General features: G+C 38.8%; 1 protein-coding gene across 10 annotated transcripts; it reads left to right on the top strand.

Moving 5' to 3' along the window:
• Positions 1 to 5,676: 5,676 nt before the first annotated feature.
• RNF14 (ring finger protein 14) lies at positions 5,677 to 22,460 on the top strand. 10 transcript variants are annotated; one of them, XM_010982155.3, is made up of 10 exons: positions 5,678 to 5,791; positions 6,389 to 6,447; positions 8,307 to 8,482; positions 9,724 to 9,885; positions 10,937 to 11,088; positions 13,882 to 14,409; positions 15,056 to 15,284; positions 18,166 to 18,338; positions 19,304 to 19,434; positions 21,019 to 22,460. In XM_010982155.3, the coding sequence occupies exons 4-10, from the start codon at positions 9,732 to 9,734 to the stop codon at positions 21,074 to 21,076; spliced, it is 1,425 nt and encodes a 474-aa protein (XP_010980457.1). In that variant the 5' UTR covers positions 5,678 to 5,791; positions 6,389 to 6,447; positions 8,307 to 8,482; positions 9,724 to 9,731; the 3' UTR covers positions 21,077 to 22,460. The 10 variants fall into 10 exon arrangements, with proteins under 10 accessions (XP_031305103.1, XP_064340473.1, XP_010980457.1 ...); XM_064484401.1 differs by having other exon boundaries at positions 8,307 to 8,451; positions 9,703 to 9,885; XM_031449236.2 differs by lacking the exon at positions 5,678 to 5,791 and adding an exon at positions 5,817 to 6,093.
• Positions 22,461 to 27,265: the final 4,805 nt, after the last annotated feature.

The following is a 27,265-nucleotide window of genomic DNA, read 5'->3' on the forward strand; positions in this document are numbered from 1 at the left end:
GGGTCTTGACCTCTGGTGTAGGTTACGCACCCCATCCTCTCCTAGCCCTAGACTCCATCATCTGGAGTCCCTGGGGTGGGGTATGGAGTTAGGTCTCTCTCTCTCTCTGCATTCTCACTCTCACCTATCATTATGTCATAAATCATAATCCTGACTTCCCTAGGGCCTTCTCTTTTCACTTTTTTAAATTGAAATACAGTCAGTTTATAATGTTGTGTCAATTTCTGGTGTACAGCGTAATGTTTCAGTCATACATATATGTATATATATATATATATTCCTTTTCATATTCTTTTTCAAGTTTCTACAAGATATTGAATATAGTTCCCTGTGCTATACAGAAGAAATTTGTTATCTATTTTCTATATAGTAGTTAGTATCTGTCCCTTTTCATTCTTTTTTTTTCTTTTTAATAGACTTTATTCTTTTAGAGCAATTTTGGGTTCACAACAGAATTGAGCAGAAAATACAGAGTTTGCACACAGCCCTCCCCACCCACACATACATACTCCCCTACCTTCCACATCCCTCATCAGGGTGGCATATTTGGTACAATCAATGAACCAACCTGGGCACATTATTATCAACCAAAGTCCATAGTTTATATTCGGGTTCACTCTTGATGTTGTACATTCTGTGGGTTTTGACAAATGCATAATGACACGTAGCCACCACTATAATATCATACAGAATAATTTCATTGTCCTAAAAATCCTTGTGCTCCATCTATTCATCCCCCTCCCCCCGCTCCCCAAACCCCTGGAAACCATGATCTTTTTATTGTTTCTGTAGCTGTGCCTTTTGCAGAATGTCATTTGGATGGAATCATACAGTTTGTAGCCTTTTCAGACTGGCTTCCTTCATTTCATAATATGTCTTTTAAGTTTCTTCTATGTCTTTCATGGCTTGATAGATCATTTTTTTTTTACTGCACAGATATTTTTTAATTTACATATATGTACTGTTCATTGTTTCCAAGAACGTTTAGAGCTTTAGCTTTTTAAACTTATAGTTACCAAAGGAATAGAGCCAACCACAAAATAAGAATTAATTCAAAAAGATACATACACCCTGCTATTAACAGCAACATTATTTACAATTGCCAAGATATGGAAGCATCCTAAATGCACATCAATAGTTGAATAGAGAATGGAGGTCCAGCATATATACATGTAGTGGAATACAACTCACCCATAAGAAAGAAGGATATTTTGCCATTTGTGGCTCTTCATTCACTTTTTTTTTTTTTCACTTCAAAAACCAGAATTTTATAACTGGCACAAACATTTCCATTACATCAAAAACAACCAAATCCCTACAAATAAACCCAACCAAGGAGGTTCCCTATACTCTGTGTCCCTTTTCATTTTTAAAGCCAGAATAATTTTATTCTGTCTGTATATTGGTTTCAACAAACCCTAATTTTTTGCAGACTATAAGAGAGGGTCAGGCTGATGAGGAATTTGTCCTAACACTATATGTCACCACTGAACGACACTGGTAAAAGTCACTTCACCTCTTAGCGCCTCAATTCCCTCATTTGTGAAATGGGGTGATAAAATTGCCTCAGTCATGGGGTCCTGGGTGTTTAAAAGAGATAAATCATGTAAAGTGCTTAGCACGGTGGAGGGCTGTGCACGTGGTGAAAGCTCAATGTAAAAGACTAACCAGGCACGTAAAACCAACAAAAATCTGTTATTTTTATGGAGTCTTAAAAACAAAGTTTAGTAGAAAACTCCCTTTATCCAATCCTGACCTCCAAACTGGACTCTGAATGCTTAGTCCTCTTTAAACCTTCATCCAAATTATTGACAATGCTTTGAAATTCTCTCTTCTATTCCCTCCATCCTGTGACCTCTGACGTGAGGTCACAATGTGATGTCACAATTCACCTCCCACTCCGCCTTTGTGAGAAGTTCCCTAGCTGTTTCTTTGGCTCCCTTCCTTTCTGCACCTGGGAGGTCTCTGGTCGCGTTCATGGTCTCGGCTCGGAGCACTCTGCAGTAGAGTTGCCATGCATTTTGCTCTTGGTTTTATTTCCTTGGACTAAACATAAATCATGATATTAGTGAATGGCTTCAGAGATTCTTCTTCCTTCCTTTGCATTTTTAAGGAGTACGGTTCTGGTTTTGGTATCCATTACAGGGGTAGTTAGGTTTCTGTTCCATAGCAGTCAAGATTTACAGTACAGAAAATTAGGACTGATTATCTGCATTTCAAAAATGTACCTTCTGTGGCAGTCAGGTAAGCCCTTCCAGCGCCACAGTTTTCCCACTTGGCTTTTCTTCTCTGCCAGGTACAGGACCAGCAACGTAATTTACAAAGCCCAGTGCAAAATAAAAATGCAAAGCCTCTGAAAATTATTTCAAGAATAATTTTTTTCTAAAAGAATTTCAAGATTCTATGTCTTCTTAGCCTGAGGCCCTCCAGAGCACAGGGTCCAGTGTGACTGCATAGCTAGCTGGCCCATGAAGCCAATCATGTTTGGGAGACAGCAGTGGTTAAGACCTTAAGAATGTCATAGGTTTTAGTTACAGGCCTAGTTCTGCAAATTGTTTTTTGGGGAGAAGAGGTATACGATGAAGACACAGGAGCTTATTAGATTGTTAGGGTCATATTAGTTTGATGGTTCCTAGGAGTAGGAACCAACATTTCAGCATCCCACTGAAGTCCTGAGAATAGTACTTTGTATCTAAATTTTTTTTCTTGAGATATAATTCACATAAGATAAAATTCACCCTTTAAAAGTGTACAATCCAATGGTGTCTGATATACTCACAAAGTTGAACAACCATCACCACCATCTGGTTCCACAATATTCTTATCCTCCCAAAGAACCTCCATACCCATTAGCAATCACTTCCCATTCCCTCTTGCCCGAGCGCCTGGCAGCCACTAATCTACTTTCTGTCCCTAGGGATTTGCTTGTTCAGGACATTTCATAGATATGGAATCATGTAGTATGTGGCCTTTTGTGTCTGACTCCTTTCACTCAGCATAATGTTTTCAAGGGTCATCTATGTTGTAGCATGTTATTAGTACTTCATTCCTTTTTATAGCTGAGTAATATTTCATTGTATGGACATATCACATTTTGTTTATCCATTCATCCATTGGTGGACATTTAGGTTGTTTGTACCTTTTGGCTATTGTGAATACTGCTGCTGTAGTGTACATCTGTGTACACTGCATACCAATAAGTATATACAAATGTAACTGTATTTGTGTACAAGTTTTTGTGCAAACAAGTGTTGTCAACTCTCTCGGATAGACACCTGGGAGTAGAATTTCTGAGTCTTCTTGTAAGATACTTTTTCAGGAACTGTCAAGGTGTTTTCCAAAGTGGCTATACCATTTTACATTTCCACAAGCAATATATGAGGATTCCAATTTCTCCAAATCTTCACCAACACTTACTATCTGTCTTTTTAAAACATTTTATTGAGGTATAATTGACATACAACATTATATTAGTTTCATGTATACAACATAATGATTTGATACTTGTATGTATTGAGGAATGATTTCCACAATAAGTCTAGTTAACATCTGTCACCATACATAGATTTTTTTTTCTTGTGATGAAAAATTTTAAGATTTATTCTCTTAGCAACTTTCAATATACAATAGAGTATTATTAACTATAGTCACCATGGTGCACATAACATTCCCTTGACCTATTTATTTTATAACTGAAAGTTTGTATCTCCACCCATTTTGCTTCCCCTCCCCCCAACCTCTGGCAACCACCAAACTGTTCACTGTATCTATGAGCTTATTTTTTTCTCTTTAATTTTTCTTTTTATTATAGCAGTCCTAGTGAGTGTGAAGTGACTCTTCTTAGAGCAGTTTCAGGTTCACAACAGAATTGAGCAGAAAATACCGAGAATTTGCACAAAGCCCTCCCCTCCCCTCCACATCCCTCATCAGTGTGGCTTATTTGGTAGAATCGATGAACCAACATGGGCACATTATTATCAACCAAAGTCCATAGTTTACATTAGGGTTCACTCGCGATGTTATATATTCTATGGGTTTTGACAAAGGCATAATGACATGTAACCACTATAGTATCATACAGAATAATTTCATTGCCCTAAAAAATCCCTTGTGCTTCATCTGTTCATCCCTCCCTCCCTCCCTCCCTCTCCTCAAACCCCTGGAAACCATGATCTTTTTATTGTGTCTGTAGCTGTGCCTTTTGCAGAATGTCATTTGGTTGGAATCATACAGTTTGTAGCCTTTTCAGACTGGCTTCTTTCACTTAGTAATATGTCTTTTAAGTTTCTTCCATGTCTTTCATAGCTTGATCATTTTTTTTTACTGCACATACATTTTTTAGTTTACATATATGTACTGTTCATTGTTTCTGAGAACCCTTTAGAGCTTTAGCTTTTTAAACTTACATAGTTATCAAAGGAATAGAGCCAACCACAAAACAAGAATTAATTCAAAAAGATATATACACCCTACTATTAACAGCAACATTATTTATAATTGCCAAGATATGGAAGCATCCTAAGTGTGCATCAATAATTGAATAGATAATGAAGATGCAGCATATATATATATAATGGAATACAACTCACCCATGATTCGCATTTCCCTAATGCCAATAATGATGTTGAGCATTTTTTCACATGCTTACTGACCATTTGTACATCTCTTTTTTGAGAAATGTCTATTCAGATCCTTTGCTTATTTTAAAACTGAGGTATTATTGGTCTTTCTGTTGTTGAGTTGTAGGAGTTCTTTAAATATTCTGGATATTAAACCTTTATCAGATATGTGATTTGCAAATATGTTCTCCTATTCTGTGAATTGTCTTTTTACTTTGTTGACAGTGTCCTTTGAAGCACAAAGGTTTTTAATATTGATGAATCCAATTTATCTACTTTTTCTTTTGTTCTTGGGCTTTTGGTCATATCTAAGAACTTTTCCTTAATCCAAGCTCATGAAGATTTACTCCAATTCTAAGAGTTTTTTAGTTTTAACTCTTACTTTTAGGTCTTTGATCCATTTTGAGTTAAATTTTGCATAAGGCATGAGGTTGGGGCATGTAATTTTAATTCCTATTCAGCCTCTTAATAATCATGTACCCTTTGGTAAGTTCTTGAACCTAAGTTTCAATTTTCTCATTTATGAAGTGGGAATAACAAACAGTACCTAAATAATAAGGTTATAGTGAAGATAAAGAGAAATTTTACATAAAGCACTTAGCACAGGGTTTGAAGCATCCTAATTGCTCAATAAACCTGGTAGTCATTACTGTTATAATGCAAACAATGAGTAAATGCCTTCATAGTGGAGGTGTCAGAAAGATGGACAGCTTTTCTGAGACGGTCGTTGGGATCCCGGGAGGGAGAAGAGGCTTAGCCTACGGGGGAAGCAGGTCTGGGACTGTTACAGGAGTGTCTGCCCCAGGTAGACCGCTGTCTCATGACCACCTCTAGGGATTAGTAAAAAATTCTAATTCCCGGGCCCTATCCCAGAGCTACAGAAAGGCGCCCCCTAGGCACGGGGCCCTCAGAAACTGCATTTGTATCACCTTCTCCAGAAACTTAAGTGTAGCAGGTCCGCGGTAGGGGTGACGGTGGTCGCACCTGCAGCGCCGCCTTTGACCTGCGGGGGGCGGCCAAGGGGCCGGGGCGGTCACGGCGGCTGCGCAGAGCCTTTCTCACGCCGGGGGCTGCACCAGCCAGATCCGCCAGGCTCAGCTGACAGCTTCGAAGACGGAAGAGGCGGTGCGCAGGTTGAGCCGGGCGTTTCCAGGCAGGGCCGGCGAGTGGAGGTGAGGGGACCCAGAGCTAGGGTGCAGGGCGGAACTTTCGGGCCCGGCACGGCGGGGCGGTCGGAAGGTACGGTGGGGACAGCGCTCCGGGCGCGCGAGGCGGAGAAGGGCGGCCGGGCCGGGACAGCTCAGCTGGCCTCAGCTCCCCAGACCCGGGACGGGGCGCCTCCAGCCCGGCCCGGCTAAGACCTCCGGGCACTCAGAGGAGGAAAGGGAAGGTCCGGGCCCTGCTCATTCGGGACGCCCGGGGTCGGCCCACACCTCGCACAGCCGCACAGCGCCCTCTGTGTCCAGCCGCCGGGGTAGGTAGCAGGGCTTGGGCCTGCCCGCAGTTGTAGGTGAGTCGTGCAAACAACGACTCAGCAGGCCCGGCGGTGAGCGGTGGAGACACCGGCAGCGGCGTGCTGACCCCAGGGCCGGAGCCCGCACGGTGTGGCCTGGGAGAATGAGTAGGGTTTTCCCAGGCCCGAGGGGAACCCGGCAGAGGAGGGGCTTCCCCCGCTGGTGTAGCGGTTTCCGGTTTGCACCAAACTAATGTTAAAGTTGAATTCTCTCTCGTCTTCTGGCCCCGGGTTTATTCTCGTTCCTGTGTTCCAGGTGAAGAAACTGGGTGGTCTGCATCAAGGTTTAGTTCTATATTAGCTGTGTGACCTTAGGTAAGCAAGATGCCATTTTTCTGTGTGTCGTGGGAATAGTAATAGGACTTGCTTCATGGGGTTGTGGAAAACGAACAGGAGTTAATGCATCTGAAGGGCTTAGTGCAATGCCTAACACACGGTAAGAGCTCACTAAGTTACTTTCCTTTCTGTGATTGTGACGACCTACCCAACCTCCTGCTTCTGGTGGGATGTGGCAGCGTAGGCACTGAGCCTTATGATTAGTCCCCCATTTCAGCACGCTGCATCTCACCCCAGTTTAGTTCTAGTTTTTTCCAGTGTCTAACGCAAGGTACTGCTAGATTCTGAGAACAAAATACACAGATGCAAAAGACTTGGTCCTCACCTTAAGTCACTAATGCAGTCTGGTAGGAGAGGAAGTGCAAGTTCAGAGGAAGAACTGTAATGCAAGGTTGGAGGTGACAGTGTCATAGGAAAGTTGCAGAAAAAAAGTTTGCTGGATTTTTAAAGAAAGTCATGACGTCTAGTTGGAATAGGAGCTTTGGAGGCTGATCTTAAAGGCTAAATGGATAGAATCAGAAGGAAATTTAGGTCAGCAACCTGAATTAAGGGACTGGGACCTGGTGGCAGCTTCAGAAGCTGGAGTCTGGTGGGGTAGATTATGAGGAGCTGCTGATGGCACACACTGCTTGGGGTAGAGCTCAATCCTGGCTATGCATTAGAATCAGGTGGAGAGCTTGCGTAACTGCTGATGCCTAATTTAATTGCTCTGGGGTACGGCTTGGCTATTAAGATTTTAAAAAGCAGCTCCTTGGGTGATTCTAACGTGCGTACTAGATGGGAAACACTAACCTAACACTAGAAACTAGAAACTCATCTCACCCCGTTTATAGTGTTTAAATAGGAAGAAACACAAAGCTTAATTAAATTATCACCATATACTACACGTGGTTAAATTGTTTAAGTAAGGTAATGTGAAAAGACAATACAGTACATAGTAGTAGGGGCTCAATAAAAGTATTTCATTCTTAGCTTACTTGGGAGTCACACATCTGAGAATCTGGTTTAAAAGTTATGGTTTTATATCATATTTTTGCCTATAATTTAAGGATGTTGATAGGATTCTCCAAAACCTATCTATGAACTACCCTCCCCTTCTTCATTCCCAGTTAGGAAGCCTGATTCTAAAGCGTGTAGACCATGACTTAAAAATGCATGTGTGTGTGTGACTGCTTTTGTTGTTTTGTTTTTAAATATCCTGCTACTGGGGAGAGGAAAGGGGGGAGGGGCAATGGGGATTAAGAAATACAAACTATTTTGTATAAAATCAGCTACAGGGATATGTTGTACAACATGGAGAATATAGCCAATATTTTATAATAACTATAAGTAGAATATAACCTTTAAAAATTGTGAATCACTATATTGTACACCTGTAATTTATATAATACTATATATCAACTACAAAAAAAAAATCTTGCTATCATGCTTAAATTAGCCTAATGTTGAGTGTCCCTGGCAGGATTAATTCATTAGCAGGCGAGAGGAAAAACTGGAGGAAGATAGGAAATGAAGGAGTAGAGGAAGCAGAACAGGAAAGGAAAAACAAAAACAAAAACAGCACCAGGAAGTTGTTTGTTAGGGGCACAGTGTGCTGTCCTTTCATATGTCCTTGGTGTTTCTCCTTAGCTCCTCCCAGGGCTGAAGGCACTCTCACTGCTGGGAACACGCAATTGTCCCTTCAACCACATGGCTCAGGCTGTGCTAGGAGAGTAACATGCAGCTGTGGATTAGGATTGACTGTGTTAGGATGTGTTTGATTTAAGTGGTGGTAATGAAAATTCAGAATTTCAATCTGGAGCGTGTCTTAACACCATCTTTTGTATTTTTTTCTGCAGATGGCAGGGTTTCTATAGTATATCTAGTATGAGTTCCACATCTTGGCCTCTTATCCAGCTTCAGCAGTCTCACCTCCATCAGCTGGAGAATAAATGAGATTTGCATGAATTCCAAACTCTGAGCTGAAATACGGATTGCGGTGCTAATATCCTTTTCTTCTGGTTATTATTAACAGGTACTAACTGACCTAAAATAGAATATATCACTGTGTCTTAGATAACAGCACAGCTTAAGCAGAACCATTATTTGCTGGGGAAGAAAATTACTTTTTGAAAATGGAATCATTTTAAATGAATTTGTCAAAGTTTTGTCATGTCACCTTTTATAATGTGACAAACCATGTCCTTATGTTTCAGTTTTGTGCATTTCAATTTAAAAAAAGATTTCTCTGGAGAGGGAACATATTTGCAAATGCAGTTATAGTCCAACATTTTAATTGACAAAATGGTAATATTTGGTTTTTGTTTTATTAAAGTATTATTTCATAGATCTGCATTACATATTTTTTCACATTTAGATTATCTGATATTGTGGTGCATCCTTCAGTTGCTGCAGTTAAAGAGCATTGATTCATACTTTAAATGCAGCATATTTTCGTTGTTGGTGTTACCTAAATAATGGTAAATCTTAAAATTGATTTGACAGAATTTGTCATTATTTCAAAAATTTAATGTTATTTTGCTGCTTCCCCAGTTATCTGTCTGATATCATACCTGTCCCTGTAACATTCTCTAGGGTAGGGTGTTCCCGACTGGGAGCAGTTTTCTTCCCCCTCCACAGCAGGGGATAGTTGGCTAAATATCTGGAGATATTTTTGATTGTCACAACTCTTGAGGGAAAGGGACACTGTTGGCATGTAGTAGGTTGAACCCAGGGATGCTGTTACACATCCTGTAATGCACAGGACTGCCTTCCACAACAAAGAATTGTTTGTTTCAAAATGTCAGTAGCTGAAGTTGAGAAAACCTGCCCTGGAGATTCCCGTGGATTTAAAAAATTCATTTATTTTTAAGTAGTATATCAAATATACTTTGACTACTTTTGGTAGCAAGGCACTTTGCTAGGTTTAGTAGGCAAGTCAAAGTAATTTGTGATTTGTCCTTTTAAAAAATGTTTTTGATTATGCATTTATTCCTAAATCATCCGTGACTAATGAAGTTGGCAATTAGAAGCACCACAGCCATCCTTTTTGAAAAAGGCTGTTACTCTTGCAGAGCTACGGAATACTAGATATCTTTTTTTAGTTTCTTAGTTTTTAGTTTGACGGAAAAGTGAGAATACTGATTAGTTCTTTACAGTTGTAGGTGAGGAACTTTCTTTTTGGGGGGAATTGGGGGGAGGAGAGTGCCACTAGTTTTTTCCAAACTCTGCCTTTTCTGTTCTTAACTGTTTTTAATGATTATCTTCAACTCCCAGAAAATTAAATGTCGTCAGAGGACCGAGAAGCTCAGGAGGATGAATTGCTGGCCCTGGCAAGTATTTATGATGGAGACGAATTTAGAAAAGCAGAGTCTGTCCAAGGTGGAGAAACCAGAATCTATTTGGACTTACCACAAAATTTCAAGATATTTGTGAGCGGTTAGTTAATATTCTCTTAAACGTGTTTTTCTAAATAAAGGTTATTCTCAATTTCTTAGCATACCCTAAATTATTTATCATCTTGTGTTTACAGGCAGTAGTGATAGATGGTAGTATTACAGATTTAATGCATATTTCTGTTGTAGTTGAAAATTGGACTGGGGGTAAACAGTTTTCAATTTGATTCCGCCTTTTTGACCACTGAATTGGGTTATTATCCTGCATATTTCATGCATTCTAATCGTCTAACAAGCAGTTCATCAGCCATGAGTCATTGGCTGTTAAATAGGGATAATAAAAGAGAAAATGAAATAATACATGTGAAAACCCTTGGGAAGATTTAAAGTACCACAGTGGTTGTTAATACTATTCGGTTTCCAGAATCATTTCAACCACCATAAACACATGACACATGCTGCTATTCTATGACCTTTTGCTTCAGAAAAAAAATTAAAAACTGTTACTTTTGATACAAACATTCAGATCGATGCATTCTTTCTCAGAATGTTTCTACTATAAAAGCTTTGAGTAAAGAAAGCAAATGTGATAATTTAAAATGAAACTTTGATTGTGAGAGTGTTATGTGTTGTATCTTGCCCTTAAGCCTGAGATCACTGGATTGGCACAAATTCTCTATGATTCATGGGTAGTTGGCACATGCCGGTCTAAGTAGGTCATGGCTCTTTGATAGAAATAAATGTCCTTTTCTCTAGATTGTGTCTTTAATTATCTACTGTAAAACAACAACAAAAGAAAACATTGTGTATTACTTGCTCATTCGTGTTAGGAATTATACTCAAAAGTGTATCCAAGAATAAGTTGTGTATCTTTGTTTTAAATTTCATAGTGCGTAGTAGAGTTTTTAAGGGCTTACGGATTTTTTTTTTTTAAGGTGGCGGCTATGAAGTAAAATTAGGGAACAGAAAGTGCTTTGGAGGAGGGATTTTATCCCCTCAGCTAAAGCGTTAAGTTTTTCTTGAGCACTGCTCAACAGTAATGGACACTCAAGTGCTGACCAGCTGATCCTTTCTAACCTTTGTTTTTGGTTCAGGCAATTCAAATGAGTGTCTCCAGAATAGTGGCTTTGAATACACCATTTGCTTTCTGCCTCCACTTGTGCTGAACTTTGAACTGCCACCAGATTATCCATCCTCCTCCCCACCTTCATTCACACTTAGTGGCAAATGGCTGTCACCAACTCAGGTTAGACCCGAAACTTAATTTCTCCTATCCACTTTTAGAAACTTAAAAAATCATCTTTAATTGATGACTACCTCAGTGATCTTGAATTCAGTGCATGAAAAACAAACGGCTTTGATTTTGTAATTTTTTTTTCCCGTTGCCTACAGAATCCTGATGTTAATGAGTTGAAAATGTTTGGTGTTTCAGAAAGAAATGACAATAATTAGAATGATTAATCATTATGAATTACGTAGGAGTAATTTTTAATCAAGCGTATTGTTTCTTTTCTGGTCTTGCTATTTTCCCATTTAGTCTGGATTGTAATGGAGACTATAAGGTCCTCGTCCTCCTCATTTTCTCTTTTTCCTTAGATGTTGCTATTGCTTTTTATTTATTCTTTTTTTTTTTTTTTTAGTTTCTTATCCATTCCTGAAAATAAAGATTTAATTATAATTAGCAGGACTAAAATTGAGCTAATGTAGTTATAATAAACAAATTTCCTCAGAAAACATAAAAATGCTTTTATTTTTAAAGGCCTGTATATTAATAACAAAGAGTTGTTGACTGGCCTCACTGATGTAAATGCACACAAGTAGAAATGCATATGGTTGCTGTAGCTGTCTCATGAAGGATTGAGACCTTATATTATGAGCCTTCATTTCCTCTGGGTTAGAGATCCTTTCTAGTAACAACCTCAGCTCTTGATTGAGACATGAAGATGACTTGAAGCTAATATGAAGCATTCCAGGATAGATAATGGATCAATAGCAGCGGCTTTTTAGAAGTCAGGATGAAGATTGATAGGCTGATGTATTAAGACAAAAGCTGTCAGAGCTACTTGACCTCATGGAACAGCTTGTCAGTTTTTCCTTTTTGATCTTGTAATTTTCATTCTCCACCCTACTCATCTTTAGATGAGAGTCTAATCTTTAGATGAGAGTACGTTTGTAAAATTGAACTTACGGTTTTAAAACAAAATTAAACTTTAAAAAAGGATAATACATGTAGAATAAAAGGGAATTTTACCTTATGTTTTAGTATCTGTGCCAGAGACAATACATACAAGACAGTGGATTATGTGCCCAAGAATATCAAGGATGTTTGATGTTTAGATCACCGAGAGTTGACTGAATTATTTAGGTGTTTACAGTCCCATTTCTCCAGAGAGCTCCTGATACTTCATGTCCACACGTGTACCCATACACACACGTGCTTGCACAAAACAAGGACAGATTAACTGGGTGTGTGGTTGTAATTACAGATTCTAGCCAAATAGCATACACCTGCTGCTGGCTTTGGGGGTGTGGAGAGAAGAGGGTTGTTCATTATTTTATGTTACACAGCTAAAATTACCGTAGGACTGTCTGCAGATACGTTTTTGCCCATCTGGTTGACATTTTTAATTAGTCTCTTATGTTCCTTGGTTCAGTTCTTGTTTGTTGCTGGGCCTTGAGTCCTTGGCATTGTCAATTTTACCTGTTGATAGTGAAGTTGCCGTATTGACTGAGCTGAGTTGGTGGATAGAAGTGGGTTTAGTTTTCTAGTATTTTACACTATTTCTCTTATAATATTTTTATAGTCTTTTTGATGTACGTTTATGTACATCCCAGATGCCTCTTTTGATAAGGGGCTGGATAAGAAAAGGATGGAGGAGAATGCCTTCTTCGTTGGACTTGTTGGCTCAAGAAACACTTGGAGCTGCCTTCCCTTTTAGTATCTATTACATTTTACAGATTTCAGCATGTTTCTGGTGGATCATATAAGCATATTCATGCAAATGTAGAAAAACATTAGTTGTCTAATCTTGAACTGGTCAATAAGTGTTTAAGTTTGTGTATGTAGAGGATTTAGTGAGCAGCAGTTTGCGGTGTAAGGAAGAGAGAATGTGGTCCTTTTTCACTTGATACTTAAATTTACAAAATTTATTTGCATCTAGAAGGCTCATTTTTTGGTGTTTACCTAAAAAGAAAAGCTGCTTATGATTCCTGAGCTCTACTTACAAGTATTTCACATTTCTAATGGCAAATCTTCTTATATTTGCCTTTCAAATTGAGCAGACCGGTTTTAAGGAGGAAAAGTTGAAATACTTTGGTTCCTTAGCTTAGGAAATGTAAGCCTTCCCTATGGCAGCCAAACCATTGTTGAGGGCTTGTAATCTTGTCCAGGTTCAGAATCGGTCTGCCTTCCTCTGTTAGTCAGGATCTGGCGTAAGCCCAGATTGCTTAGTTAAAATCAGCTTGTAAATCTGAATAACAAGGACCCTGAGGTTAGATTCTGTTTGTGATTCTTTCACACAAGTTGGCTTCTTGCTAGGACTGAAAGAATTAACTTTAAAACTTGGAGGGTATTTTTAAACTATTATTTTCCTAGTCATTATTGCAGAGTACATACAGGGCTAGGACTCCAAAGGAATAGAAATGGTTCATTTCAGAACTAGATCTCTTCTCCTACATGAGATAGATAGCAATGCTGAAACGGAGAAAAATAAAGAATAGAAAAGTCCTTCATTTCAGTGGCTCATATGTAAAGCTAATTCTGCATCTGGCGGAGTCTTGCCATTTCTGTTGTTTTCATGGTACTTTTATCTTCTGACTTTGTGCTTTACTGTGGCTCATGTTGCTGAGTATTTTAAGAAGTGCTCAGATTAGAGCACTGGTGCTGTTTTGCAGCACAGTTTAACACAGCAGTAAAAAAAATCATGTTAGGAAGTGTAAAAGCCTAATTTAAAAGTTAAAAAGATTTCAAGGGAAATCAGGAGTTGACAGCATCATCATCTTTCCAAACTCATCAGCATCCTCATGTGTTTTTTCCTAGCTGTCTGCTCTCTGCAAGCACTTAGACAACCTGTGGGAAGAACACCGTGGCAGCGTGGTACTATTTGCCTGGATGCAGTTTCTTAAGGAAGAGACCTTAGCGTACTTGAATATTGTCTCTCCTTTGGAACTCAAGATGGGTTCTCAGAAAAAAGTGCAGAGAAGGATGGCTCAGGCCTCTCCCAACACAGAACTAGATTTTGGAGGAGCTGCCGGATCTGATGCAGACCAAGAGGAAGTTGTGGACGAGAGAGCTGTGCAGGATGTGGAGTCGTTGTCGAGTCTGATCCAGGAGATCTTGGACTTTGATCAAGCTCAGCAGATAAAATGCTTTAATAGTAAATTGTTCCTGTGCAATATCTGTTTCTGTGAGAAGCTAGGTAGTGAATGCATGTACTTCTTGGAGTGCAGGCACGTGTACTGCAAAGCCTGTCTCAAGGACTACTTTGAAATCCAGATCAGAGATGGCCAAGTTCAATGCCTCAACTGCCCAGAACCCAAGTGCCCTTCAGTGGCCACTCCTGGTCAGGTAACTTTTTATTGTGCTGCCCCCTAATTCTCTTTCACAAAAGGAGACACCTCAGGAACTTCCTTGATAAGGCTCATCAGGGCGGTCTGAAGCCTTGGAGCCAGCCCACAAGGTGTTTCATTGTATCCATCAAGAATGCCATGGTCTTAACTTTCCCTGTTAAGCAAATGTAAATGATTCCTTTGCTGGCTTTGAAATGGGCGGTCCTTGGCCAGGATGAGTGTTAAAAAAATTAAGTAGTTCTGGTGATTTACTCTGTATATCTGCTAGATGGGGGAGTTACTACCTTATCTTTGTGTGAGGTTGAATCTGAAGGGTTTATCCCTTGGAATGGTTAACCAAATGTTTACAGACTTTAAAGACAGCCTGCTTGGTTTCATTTTTTTTTTTTTAAATCAGCTTTATTAAAGCATAAATGTACTCATTTAAAGTGTACAGTTTGCTTTGTTTTGATAAATGGTAGGCTCATGTGATCATGTCATCTCAGGGAAGATACAGACTTCCCCTCCTGGGTTTGATTTTGAAGTAAGGTAGAGTGTTTTAATTTATGTGCATCTGGTTTACACCAGCATCCTAAGGATCTCCTCAGGGTTAGGACTCGTTGGGAAATCATCAAACCTGTGGTATCTTATGTTTTTAACTTCAGGTCAAAGAGCTAGTGGAAGCAGAGTTATTTGCCCGTTACGACCGCCTTCTCCTCCAGTCCACCTTGGACCTGATGGCAGATGTGGTTTACTGCCCGCGCCCATGCTGCCAGTTGCCTGTGATGCAGGAGCCTGGCTGCACAATGGGCATCTGCTCCAGCTGCAATTTTGCCTTCTGTACTTTGTGCAGACTGACCTACCATGGGGTGTCTCCATGTAAGGTGACTGCAGGTAAGTTGTAACCGTGTGACCTCAGTCTCCCAGTGCCCCCCCACCCCCCTAAAAAAGCCTATAATTTCAGTCCTTCAACTTGGAAGTGTTTGTTCAACAGATATTTTTGTCAGTTACTGTCCTAGGTTCTGGAGACATAGCAGGGACTAAACGGCCTCATGGGACTTATATTCTAATTGGAGAGAAAGGCAAACAAAATAAGTAAGAATATTAGATGATGGTAAATGCTGTAGAGAAAAAAAATATAACAAGGACAGGATATAAAATGTTCTGAAAGGGTAGAGGCTTGGGATTTTATTTAGAAAAACCAGGGGGAGACCTCGCTGGCAAAGTGGTTTGAGTAAAGACTTGAAGGAAGGCAGGAAACAAGCCATGCACATATCAAGGGGGTGCATTCCAGGGAAGGGATGACAAGGTAATTTCCATCTATGAATAAGGAATAAGGTAGATCGTGGTTGGCAAATCATAGCGTCTAAGCTGTCACTCGTTTCCATGGTACACATGTCTGATCAATCATCAGGTGCTTTCTCCTTGAGCCCAGGGAGGCCTCAGAATCTTCCTCAACAGAGCACTTCAGAAAGCCATCCTCTGTGGGGATTAATAGACACACATTGTATATGAAATAAACAAGAACCTACACAGGTCCTTGTATAGTACACGAAACTATATTCAATTTCTTGTAATCACATATAATGGAAAAGAATCTGAAAAGAAAAAAAAATATATATATAACTGAATCACTTTGCTGTACAACTGAAACTAACATTGTAAATCAACTACACTTCAATAAAAAAATTTTTTTAATTAAAAAAGAGTGAAAGCCACCCTCTCTTAAGGTAGGCACAGGAGGTGAAACCTGTTAGCCATTTCTGACCTAGATAAGGATTGAGAAATCAGGCCCTCTTCATCAATATAACTAAACTTTGGTGACGTAGTCTTTCTCACACTAACAAGGATGATAACAATAGCTACTTTTTAAGGTTGTTATAAGGTTCAGATGACCTGTTGGAGTGCTATTTAAAGTTGTTATACGTGTTATAGTGGTCTGTGACAAGATAAATACAGGAACTGAGAGTCAGTGTTTGAAACTTTAATAATGATTTCAGAGAGTAATTTTATATCAGATCTAATAAAAATTTAAGCTTACTTTCATTTTTCTTTTTTCTTTTTTTTTAACATTTTTTATTGATTTATAATCATTTTACAATGTTGTGTCAAATTCCAGTGTAGAGCACAATTTTTCAATTATACATGAACATATATATATATTCATTGTTGCATTACTTTCATTTTTCTAATAATTCATTTGATTATATTTCCAAAAGTATTGGTCCTTGACAGGGTGGGGGAAAAAAATTGGTCCTTCACCGTAGATGGTTTGAGAATGGATGTAAAATGCATGTAAAATGCAAAATGGTAAGTGTTAATACCAGTATTACTATAGTTACTAATGGTTAGCAGAGTGTCATTATCTCCAAGAAAGTACCCTGAGAGGAGAATGAGTAAATACAGTACTTCCAGTTGCCTAGAGCAGGTCTTATAGTCCATAGGCAGCTGGGATGGGGAACTCACCAGAGTATAAGCTTTTACTTTAGACCTCTGTATCCTTATCATTGAGAGGCTGAAGTACATTTCAGATGTTTCACAATATTTGAGGAAGAAATTGAAGATAGGCTTGGGAGCTTCAGCAAAATTAGCAATCTCTGTCTATATCTCTGTATTGGATATGACCATATGAAATACATGATATACTAATAGTTTTATTATTTGGAGAGCATAAAAGCAGTAACCTTTGTCCTTAAGATGTCTAGGAACACAAAAAATGCTTTAAATTAGCAGAGGGGACAAAAGTGACAGGATAAACAGAATACATGTCTACTACATCTAAGTAGAAGTGATGAAGCCATGGGAATGAACAAAACAGAGAAAGGATTCACAGGTGAAGGAAAAGTGCAGATAGAGTTCTGCCTCAGAAGATGTCCACTGCATCAAAAGGGAGACAAAGCTCTAAATAATATGAGGAGAGTAAATTAATAAAATAACTAGAACATTGTTGAGGGAGGTCTTTAATTAGTTGTGTTGAAAAATTAAGGTAATTTTGTGAGCAAAAGCCTTTGTCTATAAATAAAGCCTTTGAGAATGGCTGCCCATTCCATTTGAGTTAAGTGATAAAGCAGTAGAAACCAGATTGAAGAGTGTCAAGGGGAAAAGTTGACAGGAGGAGTTTTTCAGTACATGCAGGTGGTCAGTTTTATTCACTGGCTTTTTTTAGCATGGAGTATTGAACAATTGGTCTTTGCCCTTAAGCCGAAGGTGCTGTTGTTTAATTTGGTAGGTCTTGTTATCAAATGGTGAATGATGCTGACTTCATGGAAAATCAGCTCTGTTCCACCCTTTGTATTATTTAGAGAAGTTAATCTTTCACTGTATACTACTAGTTGCACAAACATATCAACATTCATAAGTGAAGATCGAAGGAAAAATATAAGCTATTATTCTGTCACCTGTAACAAGTCCAGCTTTTGATTCCTTTTCATTCTCTGTCATTTGTGCATGTGTAATTTTTACCTACTTACAACCTAAATGTGCAAAATTTTTCTGGATTCTGTAATGAGTATTTTAATTGAGTTATAACCATCCTAATAACTAAATATTAATGTCATTAAGTGGCTCTTTCACACATAATTATTCCCTTGGACATTTAATTTGTTTGCCATTGTTACACGCATCTCTGTGCATATAAACTTTTCTTTGGGTTAATTTCTTATGATGGAGTCCCAGAAATAACATTATTGAGTAGTCAAAGGTTATGGCCATTTTTAATGGTTTTAATCAGCATTACAAAGTTGTATAAAAGTTAATTTTCCGTTTCACTTTCTAGAGAAATTAATAGACTTACGAAATGAGTACCTGCAAGCAGATGAGGCCAATAAAAGATTTTTGGAACAGAGATATGGTAAGAGGGTGATTCAGAAGGCACTGGAAGAGATGGAAAGTAAGGAGTGGCTAGAAAAGAACTCAAAGAGCTGCCCGTGCTGTGGGACTCCTATCGAGGTAAAGGTTTGGGGACAGACTTGGAGGCAAACCTACTTGCAAGCATGTTATAATTTCCTCAAGAAACCTTTTGATTTTGTGACTAATGAAGAAAACACACTTTGGTATTTATTAAACCTTCTTACTTGGAAGATGCAAGTTTACTGGAAATACTGGTATTGACCTTAAATGTATGTAGACCTCCCTTTTCAAAGTGCTTTCGTACAGTGACAATTGTTCTCACATTATAGCCATCTCAAAATTGAATGGGTTATGAGGAGGCCATACTAGAGCTACAATCAACTCTTAACTCATCTGTGTGAGTTAAAAAAAAAAACAAAACCCAAAAAACCTCAAGCCTGACTTCTCAGAACTGTTTATCCTGGAATTTAGCACACTTATTTAACAAGTACCTACTTAAGAAATAGAGAATTTTCCCATCAATCTGAGTCAAGATAGATAAATCTATTGCTTCTTGACAAAAATCTTAATATATTTTAAAATCAAAATGTATCTTTGCGTTTAATTTATTGTTCCAACCCGTTATGTCTGAATTGGCCCTGGTAGTGATGCCTGTTACTCCGTTAAGGACATGGGCATTCTGTTTAACCACTTCTGACATGCCTCAGCTCTGTGATAGAGTGGGGGACTTGGTACTGTTTACTTAGATTTATGTAGAGAATATAAAATCCCATGTATTAAACCCAAACGTTTTAATATTAATCTAATTACATGTTTCACTTACAGTGTACGTGTTTGTCTTGGGTCTACTGTTCATCAGAAGGGATTTTGCTAAGTATCTAGTTGTAGGAACACCTGCTAAGTATTTTCTGTGTTTTACTTGTAATGAAAAAGAATTAGATTTCAACAGTTATCAGTGTGTCATCTGTACATCTCAACCCTGCACTGGAAAGCGGGGAAGACTAGGAGAATGTTGTACCGTAGCATTTTGGCATGTGCATTTCTCTTTCTATCTCTCCCACCAGAAATTAGACGGATGTAACAAGATGACATGTACTGGCTGTATGCAGTATTTCTGCTGGATTTGTATGGGTTCGCTCTCTAGAGCAAACCCTTATAAACATTTCACTGATCCTGCTTCCCCATGTTTTAACCGGTATGTACACACAAAACCCCTAGTCTCGGTAGCAATTTTTGGTACTTGATTTGCAGACCATGAGTCCAGTTAATTTTACTTAAGTACTCTGACTATTTAGAGAATTCTCTTAAGTATTTTCCCCTATATATGAGACTTTCTTGAAAATGAGTTTTATGATGAAAATATACTATCTGGGAATTTTATTTCTTATCCTCCTCAACTTTTTATAGTGAAAATTTCCAAACGTAGAGAAGAGTTGAAAGGATAGGACTATGATTAGTAGGATACCTTCCACCCAAATGAACAATCGGTAATATTTTGCCGTATTTGTTTACTAAATTATTGCTGAACTATTTGACCCTAAGCTGGAGATAAGATGCTTCTTCTCTGTATGTTTCCACAGGTCTTTCCTAAGATAAGAAAATTCTTCTACATAACAAAATGCTTTAAAAAATTTGACAGTGATGGCATACTATCATCTAATAAAATACTTAAAGCTTCTCCATTATCCCTAAAAATATCTTTTAAACCTGTTTTATTGAACCAGAATCTAATTGAGTTCAACCATTTTCTTTGATTCCGTCTCTTTAGTTTAATAGAGAAAAGTTTTGTCCACTTTTTCTTTGTATGTGTTAGGGGGGAACATTGACTTTGAAGAGTCCAGGCTGTTACCCTCTATAACCTCTTCTGGATTTTGGTTCTCCATGGAGTCTTTTAGTTTTCTTCTGTATCCTTTCTGTTTCCTGTCAGTGGAAGTTAAATCTGGACTGAAGTTTGACTAGATTTAGAGTAGCATTTTTGGCATGAATACTTAATGAAGGGTGATGTACTTCATATAGTATCACATCAGATCCATAGTGTCAGGCTTTCTGCTGTTGGTATGATGCTCAGTTCTATCATTTGCTCCATTGTAAAAGTAAGTTTTCTTTTTGTCATTAGTAAGTGGTCTGTAGGGTGATGCCTTGACACAGTATGAATAGCCTATTCTCCAGCAGCTCCAATTTCAGCAGCAGTTGATAATCTTTGCTAACAGGCCTCTGTGGAGTACCTACAATCATTGGTGTTATCAAACTGTAAGATAAATTGAAGAAGCAAGCTCTGCCCATGAACTGTTGGGAATATAGTGTTGAAAATTGCATAAATGTTAAGTAACATAAGGGAAGGAAAAAAGACATTGGCAACTGTAAAACATTCTACAGATGGAGAGTGCAAGTGAAGATGGAGAGAGCGGAGTGGTTAGCATGTAACAGAGTTACAGTGTTTTGAAGGAGTTCAGGTTCTAGGTTGCCTGACTATCCTAGTTGTGGCTTATTCCAGATATTGTACCACACTGAGTATCAGTTTTGTGATACCTATCTCCTATTATAGTTTATCTTTGGCCCTGGAGAGTTGTCTGAATCCTAAAAGGGCTATTCTTATAAACTTTAAGGCAGCTTATTCAGAGGGACCCATATTTCAGCCCTCCCCAGTGGAATGTTTAAAGAGGGAAAGATATGCAAAGATGTTATCAGAAGAGTACAGAAAGTATTTTTGAAAACAGGAAAGAAGTTTTATTCCATTTCTGTCAGGTGTATTAAAGTGTACCTTATTTTCTGCTTCGAGGTTGTTCCATGCTGTGGATGTTAATGGAGATATTTGGGAAGATGAGGTTGAAGACTAGTTAACTCCTGCTGCTCAAGATACGGACGTGGAATGGTTTGCCCTAATCTTTTGTCAAGTACACAAAGTAACTTTGCAGGATATTTAGGGTACCATTCATTCACTCTTCCTAGGCAGAAGATATGGAAGAACAAAGTTTATATTTTCATGTGGTACTACTGATTAAGGCACATTCGTACATTTTTCATTGTAACATAATTGAGGAAATATTAAGCCAAAGGTTCAGAAAATGGAAACTAGAAAATATTAAATATTATAATGTGCTGAAGCTTTGAATAGTTAAAAAGTAAATATTTATTTTCTTCCCCAAGCTTTAGGTAAGGAGAAGAAGGGTCAAGAGTTAAACTTACAGACCTTTTTATTCTAAGAAGCATCCCGCTAAGACATCTAAGGGAGCTCCCTCAGTATACTCCTGATAGCTGGGGTGGGTAGGCGCCTTATTAAACTGTCCTGAGAGCCTGATCCCATTTACTCCATGTTACATTCCTTCCAACCTGAATTTCTGCTACGTTAGTTTTCTTTGGAGGAAGCTCTTTGCTCTATCACTGATTGGATGACCCACTGTCATTTTGATCTACTGCTTTTCAGAATAGAAATTTATAGATAATTATTAAAATATTTTTAATACCATAAGCAGTATGGGTCACCAGATATATTTCTTCGTGGCATATAGTCCACTGGTTTTGAGCCAGGTCTATAGTTTATTGGTACTGGCTCAGAGGAATTTCAGCCGTATGCAGCTTTCCTCTGTCTTCTAGGCAGTAGAGCCTAGATTCAAAACAACTTGTCTTTGCTACCTTTTGTTCTCCTTTCTCTCCGTTGACGCTCACCCTACCGTTCATTGGTAGGGACAGTTTTACTATTAGCTCCAGCAGCTAATATTTTTATTTCCTCTGCTGAGATAGGAGAAAGCCTAATATATTCCCAAGCTAAACCAGCTGAACTTTCATTATCTTTGCTTTTTGAACACTACACCACCATAGTTCCCGTCCTAACTTTCTGAATTCTTTTTAAAGCTCTTCTCTAATGAGCTATGGAAATTTGTCTTCCTATCCATTTTTTTTTTTTTTTTTTGCAACAGCACTGTTTGGGGTTGATACCTAGATCCCTGTTTCTGGGTTTTGTTGGCTTTTAAAAAAATTGTCTTTCCTTATGGTTTGGTGAGTGGCTTGGTAGCAAAATAAGATTTTGGGGGAAAAAGGACAGAGGACTTCAGTTGCAGGTGTGAACATGTTCTTTTTTCCTACCTTGTCATTGAAAATTGAGGAATCACTTATAACCGTTTTATGTGTGTGTATCCGAAGAGCACGGACTGTTTCTGGATTGTTGATGAGGATGCTTAATCTTAAAAATAAAAATTATTTAAAAATTGTCTTATAATGAGAGCAGAGTTGCTGCTGTGTGTTCTGTCACCAAGGCAACTGATCACATTTAAAAACTATGCAGTGTATAACACATATTCTTAAAGTGAGCAGAAAGAAGCATGGAATGGTGCCTCCTCCTCTGCCTGGGCTTGTGACTGAACTTAGATTTTAGGGCCTATGTTTTGTTTAAACCACATAGTTTTATGGACTTCGATTCAGCACACTTTATGTAAGAACTAAAGTTAACCTAAAGAATAAGTTGAAGATTAGAAATGGAAATTAAGACAATTATTCAGTACTGCTTGAGAAGAGTGGCTCTTCTCAGTGGCTGAATAGGAGTTCAGCTCATATCTTTCTCTAGTGGCCACTCAGAAGCTGTTTGGCTCAGGGCTAGTTGATATTTGCTAGAGATTATTTTATTTTAGGCTGTTGCACATTTTGTTGATGAGGTAGTGGAAGGAGGAGAGAAGCCTTAATTTTGTGTTTCACCTTCCCATACAAAATCTTCACCCCTCAATTTTCACAAAAATAATAGGGCTTGTCAAGTTTTATTTTTGAGGCATGAGTTATGAACTAATTTTAAGATAGTATAGTTTTGGGTAGAGTACTTCTGTCTCTGAGTAAAATATAAGATTGGGATAACCCCCCATAAGACCTGTGAAATAAATGAGTTTGTGGAATATTGGTTTATCAACTAGATATATGAGTGAACAAAGAATTTTATGTATCTAGCTTAAGTTCATGAAGGCTTTTTTCACAAATAGTCTGAGATTTGTCATAAATTGACATGAACCTTATGGGTCCTTTTGGTGGAAGTGAAGGAGCAGAGGGTCCCTTTGCAATTTGCCAAAACCTGCTTGAAGAGGGTGCATGTCTTGATTTTATATGAAAGGTTTGGACCAAGAACTGATAAATGAAAATAACCTGCTGAATAACTTTTGAAGTCAATATAGAAGTTTTGTGACTTTTTAAGCTTGGGATTGAACTAACTTCAGGGCCTGCCTTCGCCAATTGGGATGAATCTTGTCCCATTCATTTTTTTAAGTAAACTTTTTGTTTTACAATAGTTTTAGATTTACAGGAAAATTGCAAAGATAGTACAGCAAGTTCCCATATACACCCTAAACCCATCTCCTTATTATTAACATGTTAGTATGATACATTTGTCATAGTTAATGAACAAATATTGATACATTGATACATTATTAACTAGAGTCTATACTTTATTCATATTTCCTTAGTTTTTCCCTGATTACCTTTATCTGTTCCAGGATCCCATCCAGGACACCACATATTACTTGCAGTCATCATGTCTCCTTGGGCTCCCCTTGGCCATCATATTTTTATTAGTAGTAGTGCATAAACATTATATCTTGATGCATTTGTATTGGTCAGGAGCCAAAAACCATTTCTTGGAGACTGATTACCTAATCCTAGCAGGCTCAGCAAATCAGTGAAATTCTTTTCTGATTGGTCTTTTTGTTGCTTTAAATCAGTTATTTCTAAAGACACTGGGTGTACATGGAGTTGTAGGCTCTGTGTCTGTTATGGTCATTTTTCTACTCAGCTTCACGAGGAAATCATTAAGCACTGGACAAGTTGATCAGACTTATGGGTCATCTGGACTCACAAGGCTCTGCACTAGTGTGAGAGGATTAGCCTGCCACCTCAGCTCAGTGCTGAACCCAGCGAGTGAGCATCTCGTGTCTACATCCCTTCCTGTTGAGATGGATAAGGGAGAAAACCCTTGGCAGCCATATTCCCAGACATATAACACTGGCAGCAAGGTCATTTTTTTGTAGTAGAGAGTTCTAGTTTACATTAGAAATCCATTAATATACTTATTTTTTGTTGTTGTTAAGAGAAAATTAGAGTTAATAAGATATATGCTAATCATAAAGCCATTCATGTGGTTTCCTGAGTTAGAAGGAAAATTTAAAATTTGGACTATTATTTTGGGAAGTCCAAGTATTAACTTTGTCATAAGCACTACCAGCAGGTGGCAGCAATTCCCACGTTACAAATGCAAAAACTGGTTAGGACAGGAGTAGTATTTTGTTACAGAGCAGGTGCATTTCTGGAATTTTAATTTTCCTCATTGTGTTTCATTATAGTCTGTTATACACTTTGATAGGTAGAATAGCATTTAATGATACCAAGGCGAGAACAGCAGTATTATCAAAAACTGTAAGGCCACTTAAAACTGTTCTTGAACCATAGTTGACGTCCAATTATGAAGTGACATTAAAGTGTCACTCCTGAGAGTAGCACTTGCCTGCAACCAGTGAAATAAAGAAAAGAAGTTATAGCTGAAACCACTAAGACAGACCAAGGAATTGTAACACTGGGGTGCCCTCTAATACTGATAAGAGTAGCCAGACCGTCTGTTCTCTGAACTTTGGCTCAATTAAAAAAAAAATCGGCCACCCGACCAAGTTGAGGGTTTGTGGTCAGAAAGCTGTTTATGATAATTATCAACTTTCAGCACCATAGTCTAGACTTTGCAGTTATTCAGGTAGCATGAATGTTTACCACTCCAAGTAGTCCCATGTGTCTCTGAGCCAGAGGATGCTTTGGAGAAGATTGTGCACATTGAAAATTTAGTGAGATTCCGATGCCAAGTTGATAAGTAGAAAGTCAGCACAGTTACTTCTTTTCCTTACTTTGCTCTTTTTTTCCCCATTGAGTTGACAAACTAAACTAATATTAATACAACACAAATGCATATCAATTTAAAAAGTGATTGTCTTATTCTCAATCCCATTCCATTTCTTGCAACCTACTGTATTTCCTAGTATTCATTCACTCATTTAACAAATATTTATTGAATACCTCACTATGAGCCTTACTATTTTTCGAAGTGCTGAGAGTGTAACAGTGATTAAAACATATAAATCTCGCTGTCCTTTTGGAACTTAAATTCTGGTGGAAGGAGACAGACACTGAGCAAATTGTATGGTTTATCAGAAGATAAGTGCTTTGGAGAGAAGCTGAGAGAGGGAATAGGGAGCTAGAGGAGGCAGAGTGGTGCTGGAATATTAAAGAGTGGAGGGGACTTCATCAAGATGGCACCTGAACAAAGGCTTGGCAGCCCGGGAGTGAAGACCTGTGGACACCTGTGAGAAGGGAGTCCAGGCAGAGGGAATAGCAGGGGTAAAGGCTCTTGGGGTTGGAGCATGTTAGAAGGCTCCCTGGTAGCCCGTAAGGACTTAGGCAAACTGAGGAAGGGAAAATTTTGAAAGGTGGGGTGGGAGTGGGGAGTGCTGCAGACTGCACTGGGCCTTGGGTGAACTTTGGCTTTTACCCTGAGATGGCAGCCTTTGGAGGGCTTTGAGCAGGAGTGTGATAGGGTCTGACTTATGATTTAGGTGAGCAGGGGAAGCCAGGGCAGAAACAGATCAGTTAGGAGACTGCTGCAGTAACTCAGGTGAGAAGTGCAGGTGGCGTGGACCAGTGGGCCAGCACTTGGAATCTTGAGAAATGGTCAGATTCTGCACTTTCCTTGAAGGTAAAACTAATAGGATTTGCTGACAGATTGGATGTATAATGTGAGAAAGTGAGGCATCAGAGTTGATTTCTAGGTCTTCTTGAGTAGTTGAGATGGAGAAACCAATAGGTAGCACTGACTGGCCAACGAAGAGCAGGACTTTAGTTGTAGATCGGTGACTTTGAGACGTCTGATAGTTGTCTCAATGCAGATGTTGTAGGCAGTTGGATATTCTAGTCGAGTTCAAGGGACAGATTTGGGCTGGAGATTCACATATGGGAGTCAATGAATAGATGGTATGTAAAGCCATCAGACTGGATGAAATTACGAAGAGAGTCAGTTTTATGAGAGGAGGTCCAAAGACTGAATTTTGGGACACTTTTAAATGTTAAGAACTCAGGGGATGAGAAGGAACTAGCAAAGGAGACTGAGTGTGGCCAGTAAGGTAAGAAAACCAGCAAAGTGTGATATCATGAAAGCCACTTCAGATTTGAAAGAAGGAGGGGTCAGCTGTGTCAGATACTGCAAATAAGTCAAGTAATATGAGCTCTAAGAAGTGACTTGGCAATCACTGTAGAGGTCGTTGGTGACTTTGACAAGCGCTGTTTCAGTGGAGGGGAGGTGAAAGTCTGGAGTGTTTGAGAACGAATGGGGCATCCTTACGACAAGAAAAAAGTGAACAAACTGAAAATCAACTTTCTTAGATCCAACAGATTATTGAGGTCACAGGGCAAACGTCCACAAAAACTAGAAAGGCAGGAGAATGCAGAAAATACAAATTAGTTCACCCAAGGTAGAAGCTGCTGGAGGCAATAATCAGGATTTAAATGAATTGCTAGGGGGCTGAATGTGGACTCACTTGAGAGTTTAAAACTCCAGAGAGCAATCTGCAACAAGTATCCAATGTTATTACAACTTAAAAAAAAAAATTCCTGGGAGCTAGTCTGAGGGGTTTTACTTTCAGGAGCTCTGTCAGGTTCTCACTGGGAAGATGGCAGAGAAACCGCCTTGTGCAGAGGGGAGCCGGGAAGTGGCCATCCTGAAATACACCCAGAGCTTTCTGTTTCCATGGCAGAAGCCTGCCCTCAGGGAAAACTACTTTGCTGGAGTCCTCTGTGACCTCAAGGAAGGACAGTTGAATGGCTGGAGCCCCCTTTAGCCTTCCTGTCTCACATAAGAGGGGGGAAAAAGAAAGGCTAAGAAACTTCTGTAGGTCTCAGCCCAGAGATTCTAGCCCAGTAAAGTAAAACAGATTTAATGACAAGATTATAGAATGCCTCTCCCTAATACCTTAACATCTATAGGGTTCCAGTATCATAGCAATGGATTACAGCTTTTG

This window comes from Camelus dromedarius, chromosome 3 (assembly GCF_036321535.1).
Source record: "Camelus dromedarius isolate mCamDro1 chromosome 3, mCamDro1.pat, whole genome shotgun sequence".
NCBI classification, from domain to species: Eukaryota; Metazoa; Chordata; class Mammalia; order Artiodactyla; family Camelidae; genus Camelus; species Camelus dromedarius.